The sequence below is a fragment of the Patagioenas fasciata genome, chromosome 7 (assembly GCF_037038585.1).
Source record: "Patagioenas fasciata isolate bPatFas1 chromosome 7, bPatFas1.hap1, whole genome shotgun sequence".
In the NCBI taxonomy this organism is placed as follows: Eukaryota; Metazoa; Chordata; class Aves; order Columbiformes; family Columbidae; genus Patagioenas; species Patagioenas fasciata.
In genome coordinates, this window is record NC_092526.1 from 17,278,743 (window position 1) to 17,295,909 (window position 17,167).

The 17,167-nt window shown below is 49.0% G+C and overlaps 1 protein-coding gene across 3 annotated transcripts in view; it reads right to left on the reverse strand.

The window, feature by feature from the left end:
- Positions 1-2,199: 2,199 nt before the first annotated feature.
- Positions 2,200-17,167, reverse strand: part of CFAP65 (cilia and flagella associated protein 65) — a 30,135-nt gene continuing 15,167 nt past the window's right edge. For all 3 annotated transcript variants that reach the window (XM_065841080.2, XM_071810918.1, XM_071810919.1), the window contains 15 exons: positions 16,661-16,789; positions 16,185-16,361; positions 15,453-15,519; positions 11,557-11,667; positions 10,597-10,788; positions 9,759-9,917; positions 8,289-8,432; positions 7,734-7,850; positions 6,989-7,126; positions 6,351-6,416; positions 5,310-5,524; positions 4,785-4,934; positions 3,981-4,265; positions 3,164-3,301; positions 2,200-2,385 (listed from right to left, as the gene is read on the reverse strand). In XM_065841080.2, the coding sequence (XP_065697152.1) occupies positions 2,343-2,385; positions 3,164-3,301; positions 3,981-4,265; positions 4,785-4,934; positions 5,310-5,524; positions 6,351-6,416; positions 6,989-7,126; positions 7,734-7,850; positions 8,289-8,432; positions 9,759-9,917; positions 10,597-10,788; positions 11,557-11,667; positions 15,453-15,519; positions 16,185-16,361; positions 16,661-16,789 (2,131 nt within the window). In that variant the 3' untranslated portion in view covers positions 2,200-2,342. The remainder of the gene's footprint in view (positions 2,386-3,163; positions 3,302-3,980; positions 4,266-4,784; positions 4,935-5,309; positions 5,525-6,350; positions 6,417-6,988; positions 7,127-7,733; positions 7,851-8,288; positions 8,433-9,758; positions 9,918-10,596; positions 10,789-11,556; positions 11,668-15,452; positions 15,520-16,184; positions 16,362-16,660; positions 16,790-17,167) is intronic.

Genomic DNA, 17,167 nt, shown 5'->3' on the forward strand with positions numbered 1-17,167 from the left:
TCTGGGAGCAGGGCTGTGGGTCTGGCTCTGCTATAGTCCCATGGTTCATTGCCTTCACCCTTGGCAGCAGGTAGCAACAAAGCCTCTTGCTAAAGTATAAGTCCTCCCTGTCAGTACTGCCCATCTCTGTCCACCCTTCACCCTTGCCCCCAAGATCCGAGTGCAGGGAGGGGCAGCAGGGGAGGCACTGAAACCCGCTGCTGGTACATTGCTGTAGGGTCCCCGCTCTGCTCTGCTGGGGGTGCTGCTGCCTCCCACTCCCTTTGCCAAAGGGACAGCAGCATGGCTTGGTCACACATTCAAGTGTTCTCCAAAACCAGGGCCAGAGTGTAGTTTCCCGTTTGAGAAGAGGAAGCAGGAATTTCCCCAACGTAGTAAAAGGGCTGTCCCGGGTGTATTTTTGACTTAGGATGAGGATAAAAGAAGAGAAGTGTGTGACAGCTGCTCACAGCTTTTCTCAGTGCATGCTGAGTGGTTCTGGTTGACAGGCACCAGAGTAGACCTGGAACTGAGGTTATATCACCATCTCACACTCCTTGCAAAGAGGTGAGGAAAGAAAGATTTCTCTTTCAGATGTGTAAGTAGCTCTCAGACCTCTTGTTCCTGACTCACCCATTGCTGAAGGCACTGTCTCAGGGCTTGCTCCTCCTAGAGAGACGTTAATCAGAAAAGTGAATTTACCTCTGATAGTGCTCCAACAGGCAAGCACAATTTGAGTTCCATTTCCTCCAGATCCAGGTTGTGCTCAGCATGGGAGAGTGGGGAGGATAAAAACTTTAGTGACAAAAATATCATTCCCTGCACATGTGTTTGCACTCAGGCTCTATCCATTTGCTCTTGGGTGTCGCACCAGACCAACACACAGCAATTCCCGTTTTGACCCATCTGTCCCATAAGGCAGAGGACTTAAAGGTGATGCAGTACAGAGATCATCAAATCATGCAGCAGATCTGAGGATGGACAAACATACTGGCCCTGTCTCTACTGCTGCAGGCTGCCCCATGTTCCTGCAGGCAGCTGGATTCATCTTGCTCTAGAACAACGCAGAGGCTCCTGCCTGTGTTACCCACTCAGGAAGGCTGTCACAGGACTACAGAGCAAATCCTAGTAAGGAGCCTGGACCAGGCAGAGTCATCCCAACTGGACTGAACAGCCAGGCCCTGCAGCTGCCTTGAGCTGAGGAGGAAGGCAATGGTACCCCATCACTTGCTCAGCACCAGCAAAAGCCCAGAAAAAGGCAGAAAAGCTGCTGTGATGTAGGAGACCTGGCACTTGGAGTATTGGGGAGGGAGGAAAGGGTCTGTACTTCTCATGAAGAGGATCCAGGACACGTGTGAAGGCCCCAGGCACCTAGGCTGAGCTAAGGGGCTGGCAGTGCCTTTGCTCTATCTCTGACAACAGGAACAGCTCAGCCCTGGGGCTTAGTAATGGTTACATACGCAGGGCTCCCGCACAGAGTGGAGTGCTGTGTGTTGCTGGGTGAGCTGCAGCACCTCCAGGCACAGCAGGCATCTGCGCTTTGCTGAGCAGGGCAAAAGCCCTCTGCAGCTCCTCCTGCATGGTTTTCTCTGGAGCTGCAAGGGGAGAAGGTACAGTTCTGGTCTTGTCTGGGCGCTGGCACTGGACACACAGGACAGGAGGATTTGGAGGGGGACACCAGCTGCATCCCTACCAGGGCCAAGTGACCCCTGCATAGCAGAGCCCTTAGCATGGCTGCAGAAGATGGAAGATGCTGCAAAGCCAGCCCCGCTGCTTGGCACGGTCAGCCTGCAGGCTCTGCCAGGATGCAGGCAGCTGCTGCTCAGCACCAGCTCCATGCTGGCACCTGGCTCTTCTCACAACTGATACTGCCACCTCCCGGCTGTGACAAACCCCGCACCTGCACAGTGACAGCCTCCTGGCCCCCTGTGCCAGGCTGAGGCATCCCCTTCCCCCGGTGACAGTCGGGCTGTTTGAAGAGGAGAGCACCTGTCCAGGGTGCTCCCAAACCCAGATGCATGGATTACACGTTACACAGCAGTTGTCTGTGTGCCCAGAGTCCAAGCTGGTTTTATTGGGCTGCTGAGTGTGCTACAGTGCTGCAGCTGCTCTCTGGCTGGGTCACTGCAGCAAGGAGGGGAGGAAGATTCAGTACCTGTGTCCTACTGCTGTCAGCAGGGGCTCAGCACCTCAGTGCCCAGCTGGCAGTCCTTCCTCAGCTACATTTCAAATCAGATTCCACTCCTCTCTCAGCTGGTACAGGCAGGAGGCAGTGGGAACAGCCACCGAGGTTGTCCATGTGCTCCCTGTAGTGCAGGGAGGTTCTTCTCTGGTGAGGTGACCAGCCACAGAGAGGAGAGATCTCATGGACTCTGCTGTGGAGTTTCCACAGGATTAAAATTGGAGCTGAAAACATAATCAGGACATATCCCCTCAGAGGCAGCCGGCATGCTGAACTCATATCATGGTGTGGGAGGATCAGAGTTGCTCTGGACATCACAGGGACACAATGAAAAGTGAAGAGAGCTTATGTGCTCAAAGAGCTCAAGCAGCACAGTGCCCAGCAGCTATGCTTTTGAGGGTGGGCATGGTCAGCTGGTGATTCTGAAGAAGAGGAGATTACTTCTGGCGCGGGGAGAGTGCACCCTGTGGCTGTCTCCCCCTAGGTAATCATCCCTGCACTTCTCCCCAAGCCATGGCAAATCCTCAAGCTTTGCCCTCAGTCCTGAATCTGCGTCCCCACTGGTGGCCATTCCCGCAACCTAACTAGATCCCACACTACTAGCCTTGGACTATAAAAGCTTTGCCTCCTTTCTGCCATCAGGGGGCTGTGCTGCCTGTTACCTGACCCCTTTTCCCAAGAGACCCTCCTTGTGCTGGGCTCTCCAGTGCCTCAGGCCAGCCCCTTCACCAGCCACTTACTCACAGGGCCCTGCCCCAGCACTGCATGGTGGTCTGGGATCCACAGAAAGGGCATAGTGTTCCCACCTCTGTTCTGTGGCTCAAGACAAGCCAAGAAGGGACAGAGGCTTTGGGAGTAGGTTTCCCCTTTTGCACAGGCAACTGTGGCATTGATAGGCAGTGTTCCAATTAATCCACGTGGCTTAGAAAACAGGCTGTGCTTCAGCCTGACATATTGAGGACAGGTCCTGTTCCCCGCTCCAGCACAGATATACTCTGCTACCTTCGGGAAGGGCTGGGCGGTAGAGCAATGACCCTGGGCCGGGCTGTCAGCACCACCTCCCCATGGCTGGCTTCCATCAGGATATTCTGCAGTATGTTTTCCAGCACCAACTCTGTCAGGTTCCCAAAGGCCGGCTGCCTGGAGGGGCAAAAGTACAGGCAGAGGACAGCTATCAGAACACAGATAAGGCAGACTGCTTGCTGTGACTCCTCCTGTGACACATCAGGCACAGCAGTGGAGCACACATTGTTTCCTACACACCAAGGCCAATGAACCAAAGACTTGAGTAACGGGGTGCTGACCCTTCTCCCAGAACTGTCACCAGCTGGCATCAGGCCCTGGCCTTGGACAGAGCTGGGTGACTGATGTTACTGGTTTCTCTCTCCAAGCTGTGCAGTGGTTAGCGTTTGTGCATATACTTGTGGCCTGTAGCAGCGTACAACAGAGTAGCCACAGCAAGTGCAAGGTGATGTAATACTGCAGTGAAAATAAGAGGTAAGATAAGGTAAGCATATATGCACTCTAATGTCTAATACGGCCATGAATGCTCAAGCATAAAGCAAATTTCACTCACTATCAGCATGCTGGCACTGCCCATGGCTCGACCCTAACACACACCAAACCTGAACTGTTCACAAACTGTTCTTTGGAGAGGGTGGCTAGGTGGACTAGCATCAATTTCCACCCACAGCACATGGAACGCCCCAGCAGAAATGCCACGGGGCTGAAGGAGAAATGAGTTTCTGGCCAGGCAGTGTGCTATCATGACTCTCCTGCTTGTGCAGCCCTTGTCTTTTATGTGTGAGCTCTTCCTTACCTGCTCATCATCTCCTTCTGCTCCCTCAACTGCTTGTGGTGAAAAATGTCCCAAGACTCCAGCAAATCGTTGCTGGGAGAGGTTTCTTGACTCATTTCTTTCCCCTCTCCACCCTCATCAGGGTAAAGATCTGGTGAAGCAGAGGCCATGGAGAGGACCATGGAGCACTGTCTCCTGTCCTGGATCTCTGCTGATTCTACACACCGGAACTGGGAGAAATATGGAATGGGCTCATCCAGGCTTCTTCTCACTGCATCATGGAACTGTGTGTTCTCCAAGACGCCTCTGGGAGGAGGAAAATAAGGGATGAATCCCAGCAAATAAGATATCAGTTTGACCCCAGAGGATCTCTACAAGACAGTACAAATCAGAGGAAAACCCTGACTGATGTCAGTGTTTAGTCTGTCCCTTCTTGATTTCTAGGCCTAAGGGAGGCAGCAAGATGGCTTGAGCTAAGGAAACTACCTTTGCCTCCACAGCACTGCTTCTTTTCATCTCTGAAGCTGACAAATAAAACAGGTCAATCCCAACGTGGCATGTTCCCAATATGATGCCAGGCAGAGTGCCCTGGTCCCTGGGCAATGACACCATTCACTAGCTGGGGAGCAAGATCCTGCCTTTGATTGTCACACTGGGACTCCTGAGCTCGTAGTCCCCAGGGCAGCCTTCAGCAGGCTGGATCCCACATTCTGGTGCAGCAGGAGTGTACAGATTCCTCTGGGATGAGCAGAGGGCTGGCCATGCTGCACACACTCCCCTGGAGAACAGGGGCTCTAAACCAGGTGAGAATGAAGGGACACACACCTGATGACACCTGTGAGTATGTCAGTCACTATCTGCAACTCCTGTTTGGAAGCAGCAGCCAGGGACAGCCATTCAGGGTCCACGTCCATCCTGTCTCTGTCCCAACTCACGTCCATAAACTTTCTCTCCAAGGGCTGGTCACTGAAAGGGCTGGGAAAGAAATTGTCCCATCAGTGGCAGCACTACTGAATGGAACTACCAAAGACCTGCATCCCCCTGGCTGAGCAGCAGAACTGCAGGGAAGCAGGAACAGTTCAGGGAACCAGAGGAGGAGTAGGAGCTGCTGTATTTGTGACAGCAGCAGGGACACTGTAAGAGAGGAGCACTGAGCTCTGATAGTATCCCTCTTTTGAGTGAGGGAGAGAAACAGGTCATGCCAGCTAATGCTGGGTAAAGCAAAGCACTTCTTGCCTAAGACTGAGACACTGGAGAGGAGCGGAGCAAAGCTCCAAGTTCAGTGCATATCACAGTGTGGACAGTCCTGGCTCAGATGAAGATGCCAATCCAAAAAGCTGGATCTCTTACCGGGACAAGAAATATTTGGGGAACTCTGAGGTGAAGTTGCTGAAGAAATCCTCAATAGAGTAAGACCTGGCGGTCACACCAAGGTGTAAGAGAATGGGCTTGGGAGGTTCTGGTTTGACCCACACCCTGCTGGTTTCTTTGTCCAACAGCAGCTTCCTCTGAAGGTGTCCAGCTGGCAGATTGGGCATAGGGTGGTTTGTAATAGGGGGTAATGTCTGTTGGAGAGAAAGAAATGGTGGGTACTTAGTCACTCCTTTGGCTGGTGTGTGAGCACAGGCATGAGAGCTGGAATGTGTAGCAGCCAGAGCCACCAGATCCTGGACTGGAGACAGCATCAAAATGATCTGGGCACTGCAGTACTGCTATCAGGCATGAGCATCCATGCTGGAAATTGGGTCTGCTCCCTCCCCACTAACTCATGTGTGAGCCCTGACTGTCAGTAGGGTTTCAGGGTCTCCCCCGGAGAGTATTTGCTAGGACCTTGTCTCACAACTTGCTACCACCAGTGCACATGTCCAAACTTGAGAGGGAACAGAGATTAACCTAGCAAATTGAGCTTTAAAGCTTATTGCATGCTTAAATCAAGGCAGTTCCTGCCTGCAGCTTCTGCCGAGGCACAGAGCACAGATGTTCTAGCAGCAAGGGCAAAGTCTGCACCACATCACGCCAGGGTCCTGCCACTTTCCATTGTGGCACATGTTCCGTTGTGGCCCCAGCATGAAACCCGTCCAGGTACTGACTACCCTGCCCAGATGCATCTCTTCTGCTTATTTGAAACCTTTCCCCCTTTCCCCAGTCACGGGTGTATGTTTGGTTCCAATTTTGTTTCCCATTCACCTCAGCTGGAAAGTTACTGCCCATGGGACACAGCCAGATAGTCTGATTCTTCTGGCTCCTCCAAACAGTCTGTCTCTCAAAGCCTTGAAGCTACAAATCCTGCTGTGGTCTCTGTCCAGGCTCCCACGCTGTGATATCCAGCATCTGCCTCTTTTCTAAAGCAGTCAGTTTGATTCTACTGTGGGTGAGATAGGCTTGACTTACCTTGTATTTCCTGATCACAGCTGAGGATCCCAGGAGATTTTCTGTCTCAGCAGAAACTGATGACCTCTTAAAAAAAAAAAAGGGAAGAGAAAGAAGTCTAAAAAAGTCTAAAAACAAGGAAGAGAAATCAGAGCGTAGGAAAGTACAGAGCAGGAAAAGACTCCAGGATTTTGTTTTACTTTGCCTTAGCTGAGAGTCAATGATCTCATCCTCCCATTCTACGCTTGAGCCACATTCTTAATATCAGTTACACATTTCTCCCCAGTGTTTATTCAGTTAAAAAGACAACCATCTGTTTCTAGAGCCAGTGGTTTTTCTGTTCATAAGGCCTCTCAAGCACTTCCAAATTTCAGATGATTGTTAGCAAATTCAGTTTGTAAGGTGATCAGAAAAGTAATTTTAATTCCATGTTCCTCACCTGCTATTCCCTTTCTCAGCACTGAAGACAGTACAAGAGGATCCTTGGCTAGAAACCAAGATCTCATTTTCCACTATCCATAGACCAGCTATGAGATCTTGAGTAGATCAGAGCCTCGTGTCCTCTTATCACTTGCCTACATTTTCTTAAAAAACATATTTTGTTGACACCCTACTGCTCTTTCTGAGCTAAGCTGGTGTAAAGTTCTGGCAGCACTTACCACTGCGGGTGACTTTGGCTTTTTCTTAGTCCCAAGGTCCTTCTCTGTGATGGTGAATTCCACAGCCTGCCGTTCCTTCTCCCTTTCCCAGTCCTGCAGTTCCCTCTCATACTGCACCAGGGACTCCTGGATGTATATCTATGAAGCAAACCATGACTGGAGTGAGCAGGGCTAGAAAGAAGCTGTAAATAACACAGCCTCTGACTCAGGTCCATGCCTGTCACCCATTCCTCCCTTCCAGGAGGTCCCAGCCAGGGTCCATTCCCTCTCCACGGCTTCCGGGGCAGAAACAGAAGAGAACAGTGCTAGTATATGACTTACAGAGAGAAGACACGATCTCCTGCCAAAGAACACCTGGAAAGTGTCCAGAGGGACATTTTCTGCAAGTCTGTGCCCCGACTAGTATTAAAGAAGCAAGACTTGCTTTTTACAGCTACTTAAGTCTCTGACATCCACCGAAAGCCACTCCCATTCAAATACTGACTTCTAGCAGCTGGGTTCAACTCACAAAGCTATGTGTTGCACAGTTACACCTTGTCCAGTGAGACACACAGACAGACACTTAAAGCACCAGGAGACGTGAAGCTCAGTGTCCTCAGGAATAAGAAGTGCTGGCCAGCATAATGGAGCAGAGAAGGATTCCTTCAGCTGGAAGCGGCAGGTACCTGACCAATGTGGCCAGCCATCTGGGAACTGTGGGACATGCCCAGGTGGTGGCAATACACAGGTACCTCTTGGGTCTCACCTCACACACCACATCTATGCTGTAGGAGGAAGCACTGCCTGAAGGTCTCAGGGTGATGAAGCAGGGGATGCTCTCTCCAGGCTGCACAATCCCCGACTCTGGAGTAATCTGCAACACCTGAGAAAGAAAAAGCCACAGAGGAGCTGTTTCACTATCCTGGAACCTTACTGTGTGCCTTCTCTTTGCAGGAAACACAGGATTGTGCGAATTCCTTCCCTTTCTCAGAGGTATGTGGCATGAGAGAGATGCAGCTGATATATTCAAAGAATAACCACTGACTTTGCTGGTAGGCAGTATCCTGAGGTTCATTATCACATCCTGTAGTTCCAGGTTCACGTATCCTCACCGAAGTCTTCAGATTCCCCTTCTGAATTCCTGTTTTTCCTACCCCCCATTGTAACCCTTGGTTTCACTTTTCTCTGCCCTTTCATCAGCTACTAAAAAAGCCAAGTCCCTATGATTGTTTCTGATTGTTTGGTTGCAAATGTAGTGGAAAGTTCTTCTGCGGCACAACAGAGATAGGCAAGAAGACTGTAAAGAGAAGGAAGGACTCACCCTCTTGTCTTTACAGGTGCTTATCTTCCAGGCAAACACCACAGCCTTACTCTCCAAAATACTGTTGAGAAAGACAAGTCGACTGGCTTTGCTGCAGTCTGGGATATTTCCAAGGCAAATCCTCTGGTGTGACAAGGTAATTGCCTGCCAGAAACAAGGTGAAACCAGGAGGAACAGCAGTGAAGAATGATGGGATGTGGCCATAGGAGAAGGACTGTCCCCCAGGTTATCCAGCAATTCACAGATCATATTAGTCAGTTACCTTTACCATAACAACTTGAGGGAGTGCTATATTTCTCTAATTTTTGCTTCGGTTACAATGAGTCTTTGCAGGAAGAAGACAGCCCTGCTGCAGTAGAATTGAGTGAGAAATGACTAGGATGTAATGCTGGTGCTGGAGCAGGAGAAGATCTCAGGAGCACAAAGCACCGGTAGCATCAAGATTCTCTCTGCAGCACTTGCAGTCCAGGCCTTTTCCCATTTCAGGTGGAAAACACACAAACACATGAGGTGTAGGCTTGTGCAAAATCCTCATTAGCCTGAATACAAGTTTTGGGAAAGTGCACCTTGGTACCACACACTTGGTATGCTACCAATCTATCCCATTCTCCAGGCACAGTGCAAACTCTAATGAATTTCACTGATCATTACAGAAGCTAATGACTCTTAGTTACAGGCAACAGAGCCTTGTAGAACAGCAAGTTGGTTGGCAGCCTGAGACAGATTTTTAATCACCTTCTCTTTGCTTCAGCCAGGAATGCAATTGCCCAGCTAGAAGCTAAAGAGCACATGTAGCTGTGGCTGAGCTCCAAGGTACAGATGCTAATATCACACGGGATTAATCCCTTACCTGGTTGAAGTATGCCTCTGCTGATGCTGCTTAATGCTGACTCTCTATACTGGGATCTGTGGCCAAGTTTAACAACAGACTGTCCAGGCTGGCAGTCCAGCTCTAGTCAGGCCAAACCAGCTCCTGCTGTGCCAGTGACGGGTCAAACAAGTGCAATGCTTGGGATGTGCCTCAATTAGTGACCATTCTGCAGTCTGAGGCCAGGTTATGTGTCTTCTGAGTTTGGCTGTGAAAAGGAGGCAGCCAAGCCCTCACAGGGTATGTCAGGAGAATTTTTCCGAATGAATTACCAAAGAAAAGGTGTTTTAGCTGCAAATCTAGTTATCTGGGATGGAGGGCACCTTTTAATAGAAAATTCAGAAAATGAGCAAACCCCAAAACACTTTTGTTTCTAATGGCAGTGGAAATAGCGCGCTGGAAGAAACGCACCTTTCAGAACAAGTGCTTTTATGAGTTGGGCTCCAGATGATCTGCTGGAAGGGACGTATTTTGCCCTGTCTCGTAACAATGAACTCCCCTGCAACACCAGCTACTGCCAGATGGGGCCACTTCTATATTTTAGTCTCTCTTATATGTTTCTGGGCTAATCATATTGTTCATATCAGCATACCTGGACTTACCTGCCCAGGCACAGTTAGCTTGGTAGAGCCTGGAAAGTCTGAAGGAGACAAAGCTTTGCTGGATGTGGCAGTATCTCCTACGGTATGTGGATCGTAGCCTACTCCCTGGAAGGTGATCAGAGTTGATTCACCCCCAAGGATGTGGATGGGAACATCAACCTGCCTTGGACAAGATAATAGTATTAAGTCCAGACTTATATTTGGGAAATACACTACATGCATGAGTGATGAGAAATCGTCTCTTTTGCTCTTCCAGGCCTTAACTTTCCCTGCTAACCCAGGAAAGTTGGTTAACGAGTCAATGAGCCAGTTACTGCACGAGCAGGGACTCCCTCTTGGAACAAAAGCTGAAGTTTTACAATTCAGTTTATCTATCTGTGAGCCTACCATAGAGTGGGGTAATAAGTAGTGCTCCAGCTCTGGCCCTGCCTGCTGCAGACTAGGACAGAGGTCTTTGGAATGGCTGTTTCCAGAGGGCTACAGCAGAGTACAAATCAGTCTTGTTGGTGGGAGTTATTGGAGGCCAACAATGAACCAAAAAAATCTGTTTATATCCCTGGTCATTGATTCTTGAGAAATACATATCGGGATTGTTCTGGTTGTGGGAAAGAAAAAAAAAAAAAAAAGAAAAGTGTTCTTTTGGAAGAACGAATTTATGAGATAATTTATCTGCTCCATTTCCTGGCCAGACTAGCCACTCATTTGCTCTCGAGACTTTGCTTCTTGGAGGAACAGAGCATGACATGGATCAACCATCAATAAGAGATCTAAAGAATTTTAGGCACACAACAACAGAAAAAAAGCCCTGTTTCTGGCAGTTATGAGGAGAGGGTCTTACCGCGTACATTCTGGCTTCCAACGGTGAGAAGGTCCACTCAATGTGGCCTGTGGTGCCAGGGGGGATTTCTCCTCTAGGAGTTAGACAGACAAACACAGGATGCTGAAAATTCTCCTCCTGGATCCTCACAATGTTGTCCAGCTGAACCTCAAACATCACAGACATGGAGCTGCCATTGTAGAGTTCATAAATCTGAAGTGAGTCAGAGAGAGCAGCGCTTATTACACCATGCACAATTTAAACTAGTTAACACTTCCCTGGAGGAGTCTGATAAGCATTAATAATTAATTAGGCAGCTTGTCTCCTAAGAACGAGGAGACCTCATAGTGTCAGGATTTAACACTGAGGCTTGGTAGGAGACTGTGCTGAGGGTTTATCACCACATATGTACATTGATAACTAGAGGGCCTCTCTAAGCGGTGCCCTGCAAATTCAGTCTGGGAGAAAATTAATACAAATTAGCTAAAGGGATCACTCTAAAGCAGATTACTTCAAATGCAAAACCACTTGTATTAAAGTGATCTTAATTTAATTCAACTTTTTCATTTTCCAAGTAAATTAGGCAGAATAGAATCAAAGCCACCTTTTTTTGCTGAATAAGTGTTTAAGGAAGTTTAATTAATTTACTAAAACACTAATTAGGATTTATTTTCAGAGTGCCTGGAGCAGCCACACAAGTCTTCACTTGGATCCCGTGCAAGAGAATAGCAGAACAGCCCAACAGACCACATAAGCTAGAGTAAATGCCAAATCTTGTCAAACTGGAGCTGGTGAGAGGTACTGTCCCTGCTGCCATCCCAGAAGCCATTTCCAGGCTCTGCCTCGTACTTCTGCTGTGATGCTTTCCTGTGGAGGCCATCCTGTTTCCTGGGAAATGCCTCAGATACTGCCTGTCCTTGGGACATGGTACCACTAGCTCTTTCCGTCCACTGCTGCTGAGTTTGGCCTCAAGATGCTCACCTGTGTCAGGGGGTGGGAGGTCCCAATGGCAATGGGTTCGAAGAGGTGCTTAGTGGATGCAAAATGAACGTACCGCTGGTACCGTTCCACTGTCACGCCGCTGAAGTTCAGCTACAGTAGAAAGAAACACAGTCACTTTCTCATACGGCCTTGGCCACATCACTAACAACTACACAAGGACTCTTAAAGACTTTGCAAGCTGAGGACAACATAGTTACAGATTTAAGTTGGTAATACCAGGACAGTGTGTCCTAAGAAAAAAGCAAGGAGATGGAGAGCCTATCCATCTGTTAGCTCTTCTCCGAAATGTTTGCATCTTGGTCCAAAGAGAAGGTACTCTTCTCCCTGCTATGTCAGGCACCAACCTCAGTGCTTCTCTTTGCAAGTAGATGGTAGAAATTCTCCATGAATGAAAGTATCTGCACTGTACGTAAGAGAGTGTGCAGCTGTGACAGCCAAATCCTTTGGAAAGACAGGATGTGTCTAACAGGGCAAAAGCTGCAAGAAGATCCCAGCTGGATTTTAAGCGATCAAGTAATGACCAATAGTATCCTGTTAGCAAAGCAGCCACCAGCCACTTCAAGCAAAGTGGAGAGATTTATAGAGCTAGTTCATGGAAGGTAGGGACACAGGATTCTGCATTTTGAGAAAACTGCATTCAAGCTAGAGATGAGTCATGATGCACGATTTCCTGCAGGATCACCCCGAAGCACCCCTGAGCTGTCTACCTAGAGACAGAGGCTGTAAAGCAGTCACAGAGTTTGTAATGTCTCTGTATAGGCCAAAGGGAGATAAGGTGCTCCATTTCACAATTAGCTAAGCCCAAAGCATGCCTGTCTTACAAGTGCATATGCAGAAGATGTTTGAAGATAAGAGAGTTTGCTTGCAATGGCAGGTGGATGCCTTGGACAGACATCAGCAGGAGACACTGTATCAGCTGCTTCAACAAGAGCAGAGAATGCTGATTCCTCCAAAATAACCAGTTCCAGTTCAGCTTCATAGGAAAGGGAGGACGGAGAGAAGACTAGAAATACAATGCTAACAAAGTCCCACATGGGATCTTTTCAAAGCATTACATGAACATTCAGCCTCCTGAGGGACTCAGCAAGCCAGATGTGATGCAAAATAGGAGAAGGACATAAGCTGACACTTTCAAACTGCAAGTGAAAAATGGACAGAAACCTCCCTGAGCCTTGGGAGTGAAACACTCATTTACATTACTTAAGTCAAAAAGCCAGCTTGAATTCCACCAGACCACTACTGCCAAGGAAAAACTGTCATCAGTTTCCATAGAGATAGGATGTAACAATTAGAGGACTATCAGTTAAAAGGAGAAAAATGGGAAAAAGTGAAGACTTGCTGCAATCCATTCTCCTTCCAGAGTGCACAGACTTTGTTCCACAGCAATGACTTAGAGCATGAGGGGACAGAGACACCAGATTCCCCAGGGAGGAGAGCTGCCTGGAGAACATGTGCTGCAGGTGACAACACCTCACAATACCTAATTAACCCCTATGAAGTAAAGTGCAAATCCTTTCAGTTTATGGAACCTGTGTGCTCAGGGATTTTCCCTGGGATCCAGCCCTTCTACCCAGCGAGTTCTGGGAACCAGCCTACCTCATCCTGCAACACCTGCAGGCAGCCAGGCTGTTCCTGCTAAAACTGCTGAGAGTTGCAGATTCTGCCTGGGCAAACTGTCCTGGAGCTCTGAGAACAAGATCACAGCTGCACTCTTACAGGCAGGCTACAGCAACGAGACAAAAGACAATCTGTGAGACCAGCAGGAGGCCCCATTTCCCCCAGGTCTGCAGAAGTGTTATCCTGTGGTCAGAAGAAATTGCCAGCAGGCCATCAATTTGGGACCTTTCAGCACCTGTAAATCCAACCATGTCAGGACTGAAAGGTGGCCTCTGAGTGGGGAAGGAGTAAAGGAGGGGGAGCTCATCCTCAAGATGAAGCAGACAGACTCTGTTGGGGAAGCAGAGGGGCAGGAGGTCAAAATCTATCCACAACGGTAGAGCCATCACAGAGGTGAGTTTAGACCTCCCCAAAAATCATGTACTGGGTTGCAGCTGGCTAACATCATCACTCTGAAGCCAGGCAATTTGGAATTTGACAGAACAACCCAGCAACACTCCTGTTCTATGGTCTCCACCTCTGCTTATTGTTGCTATCTCAAATTTCCAAAGCTTAACTTTTGGGGTGACATTATGGCCTTTGCTTCCCTTAAGGCTAACATATATTCTGCACATTTCACCAGATTCCCAGGTGACGATCTGTTCAATTCTGGCATGTGAGTGCACTTAGAGCAGCCTCTGCTATGGGCGCTTGTGGCTCTGCGCTCTTCATGCTGTGACCGAAAGGAATGAAGGCACACTGTGTTCAGCCCCTCAAGTGCCCTCGCTGCAGAAGGAGGAGCCTCTTCCACATCTGCTTTCTGAAATTTGCAGTTCAGAACTGGCACTGTGCATCCCTGCAGGTTGTGATCACCCGCACTGCTCCAGGTCTCTGGGTTGGCCTCCTACTACCAGAGCTGCCATGCACCCAGGGGTCTTTCATCATCCCCAGGGCCTCCCATGCTTTTTCAGCCCCTTCTGCAGTGACAGCATGAGGGTGGTGGCCTCTGGTAGCCACCAAAGCCACTGGCTATGTGGCAAGAGGAGAAGATGTGTGCCTTACAGGCTGCTGGTGCTTCAAAGCCTATTCCCTCACTGGCCAGCTGGTGAAATGCTCACATCCACTGTCGGGACTGTGCCAGGCAGGCAGAGCACAGGGAGCCTGTCCAAGGGCTTTGGGGGAAGGCACAGTTAAGCCACTGTTTGAACAGCTTAGTCAAAGGGTTGGATTTTCAGCTGACAACAGTCCTGAAAGAAAATAAAAATAAAAGAGATGTGTGAACACAATGGTCTCATAGGAAACTTCAGAGACAGAAAGGCTCAGCTGGGTATGAGCTGTGTCCGGCAGAGCACAAGGTACTTTGACTCTAACTGACAGTTGGAGGGAGGGAGGGAGAGAGAGAAATTAGTTCCAGGCCTGAGGAAATGCTCAGGGAAAACACACCACAGATCAGCTCTGGGATGCTTTAGCAAGCAGCAAAGCAGGAAGAATAAGTAGGAAGCTCCTCTGCCATTGGCAAGGAGAAATAAGTGGGTGGGCAGAGGCACAAGGGCTGCAACACGAACAGCCAACCAGGAGTGCACTGAGTACATTCTGGGCCTGGGGAAGCAGCTGTCTCCATACCTGGAGGATGTTCTGCCAACCCTTTGCCAGCATATATGTCACCAAACCGCAGCCAGTGCAGGCGGTACTTTTGCAGAAAAGCACATTCCAGGGGGTTTTCAAGAGCGTAGAGAGGTGATGAGATGGAGAGATTCAGGAAAGCTGCATGTGAAAGATGTCAGATGGGCTGCAGAACTGAACTCCTGCATCACTGCGTGGAAGAGCTCATGGCGAGACAGATGAAATGTGGGGAAGCAAGCACAAAAATCCTGACCTTGAGATATACTTGAGTGTGGAAAGCATGCAGGGACTGTAAAACCCAGGAGGGCTGTTTTGGACTTGGAGCTGGTTTGGAGGAAGAAGCAATTCTGCACTAACACTACCAATAAAATAAAAAGGTTAATAATAACATAAAAAAAAAATCCCTTGGTGGGGAAACCAGCTGCATCCAAGGGCCACTTAGCACACTGCCACATCACACTGTGCTGGAACCATGAGTTTGTCAGAATGTTGGCTTTATGTCTCTGCTTGGCCCTGTGTTGTTGCCTGGCCAGTGCAGATTCCACAGGAAGGCCACAGCCCCCTGCATGCCATACAGCTCCTGGGGAAAACACCTTGTAACTCCGTTCCTACCTGCTGCTGTTCTGCAAACAAAAGGAAGTTACCTGCAAACTTACCAGAATCTCATGGCCATAGGAAACCTTCAGCAAGACAGGGAGGTGATCGGTGCCAATGAAATCATGTCTAGCAGTGCAGGAGGAGAGAAAAACATTAGAAGCCAACCTTGTGCCCAGGGTGGTAGAATCAGGGTCACACAGTATATTAGAGACAATCTACTTCCCAGCTAAAGAGTCATGGTTGCATAAAGGCCACTGAGAGAGGGAGGGGGACCATTGTGTGATGCAATGCTGATTTTTCAGTTATATGCCAATTTAGGGACCCAAGCTCCTAAAACAACACCATTTGAAATGCCAGTACTTGTCATACCAGGTCTGCTGTGAAAGGGGAGGTGTTCAGCTTTCTTTGTACCCTCCACAGACACACAAGGGCTAGCAGCTACAGTAGGTGACAAAAATAAGAATATCACTGTATGGTCAAAACCATTGGAAGTGCAGCATCTTGTTTGTCTCCCCAGCTGCCAGATCAAGGCAGAGCAGTGTCCCCAGCATGCCACACTAAATGCCTCTTGCGCTGTAGCGTTAAAGCACATTCAATAACATACCCCTGAGGAAGACAAGCTTTGTGGAGTCCAGAAACTGGGCATCATCAGGGATATTTTAATTGTCCAGTCCCTGCTGGGCAATGGACATGTGAAGGGAAAGTGTCCAGCATGGAAATACAGGGGACTGGTGGCAGGTGCTGTCCCAGCATGCAGCATGAAGCCCTAAAGTACAGGGAGTTGACGTCACCTGTGTGAGAGCTGGAGTGATTGCTCCTGTCCTGGAAGAAGTTTCCCTGACTTTGGAGAAATGCTGAATAGCTGGTTATCCTGAATTCTCATCTGGTGCAGCTCATGGAGGCTAAATTCAACATCCTCTGCCCAGTGCTCCATGTCCATCTTCTGATCAGAAGGAAACAAGAAGGCCCTAGGGAACAAACCACCTGCTCAGCAGGAGGGACACACAACTTCCCCAGGGCTATGGTCAGCATATTCAATTCAGCCAGGCTTTGCCCAGCTGCTGGACACATCATGTTTCATCAGAACTGTCTGGAATCCCTTGCTTGCCTGGCACTCAGACCCACCAATGGTCACAGCTCCACAAGGCAAGCCATACCTACAAAATCCACCCTATTAATTTGCAAACGTCTCCTGGCCTCTGTGAGCATTTCCATGTCCCCAGGCAGACTTCAGAAAGCAGGCTGGGCTCCAGCAAGCATCACTTACCACTCCACAGGCACCACACCCTTGTTCACCATCAGAAGCATCACAAGGGCAGGCTCTGAGCCTATGGGGGCAGCCCCAAAGTTGAAGTCCAGCAGGAGAGGGGTGTACACTGGAGGGATCAAGCATGTGCTGGTCACAAGAGAGAAAGAAGAGATAAATTGAGACAGAAGAAAAGGTTGGCAGGGCATGACAGGACAAAGAGTCATTCTACACTGGCGCTCTTCCTTATAATTCTTCTCTGACCTTATGTTCTTGGCCCTTTTGGGTGTAAGGAAGACCCTTAGATTTCATCTGTTTTTTTAATATATGCCTAATGAGAGTGAGTGGCACACATGGAGGCTCTGAGAGTCCTGCTTAGCTGAGGCCTCTTTTCAGCTTCCCAGTACAAGGAACTCACTGACATACTGGAGCAGATCCAGTGAAGGGCCACCAAGATGACTGAGGGTTGGAGCACATTATTTACAAGGTGCAACTAAGAGACCTGTCTTTCTTCAGTCTTATGGAGCA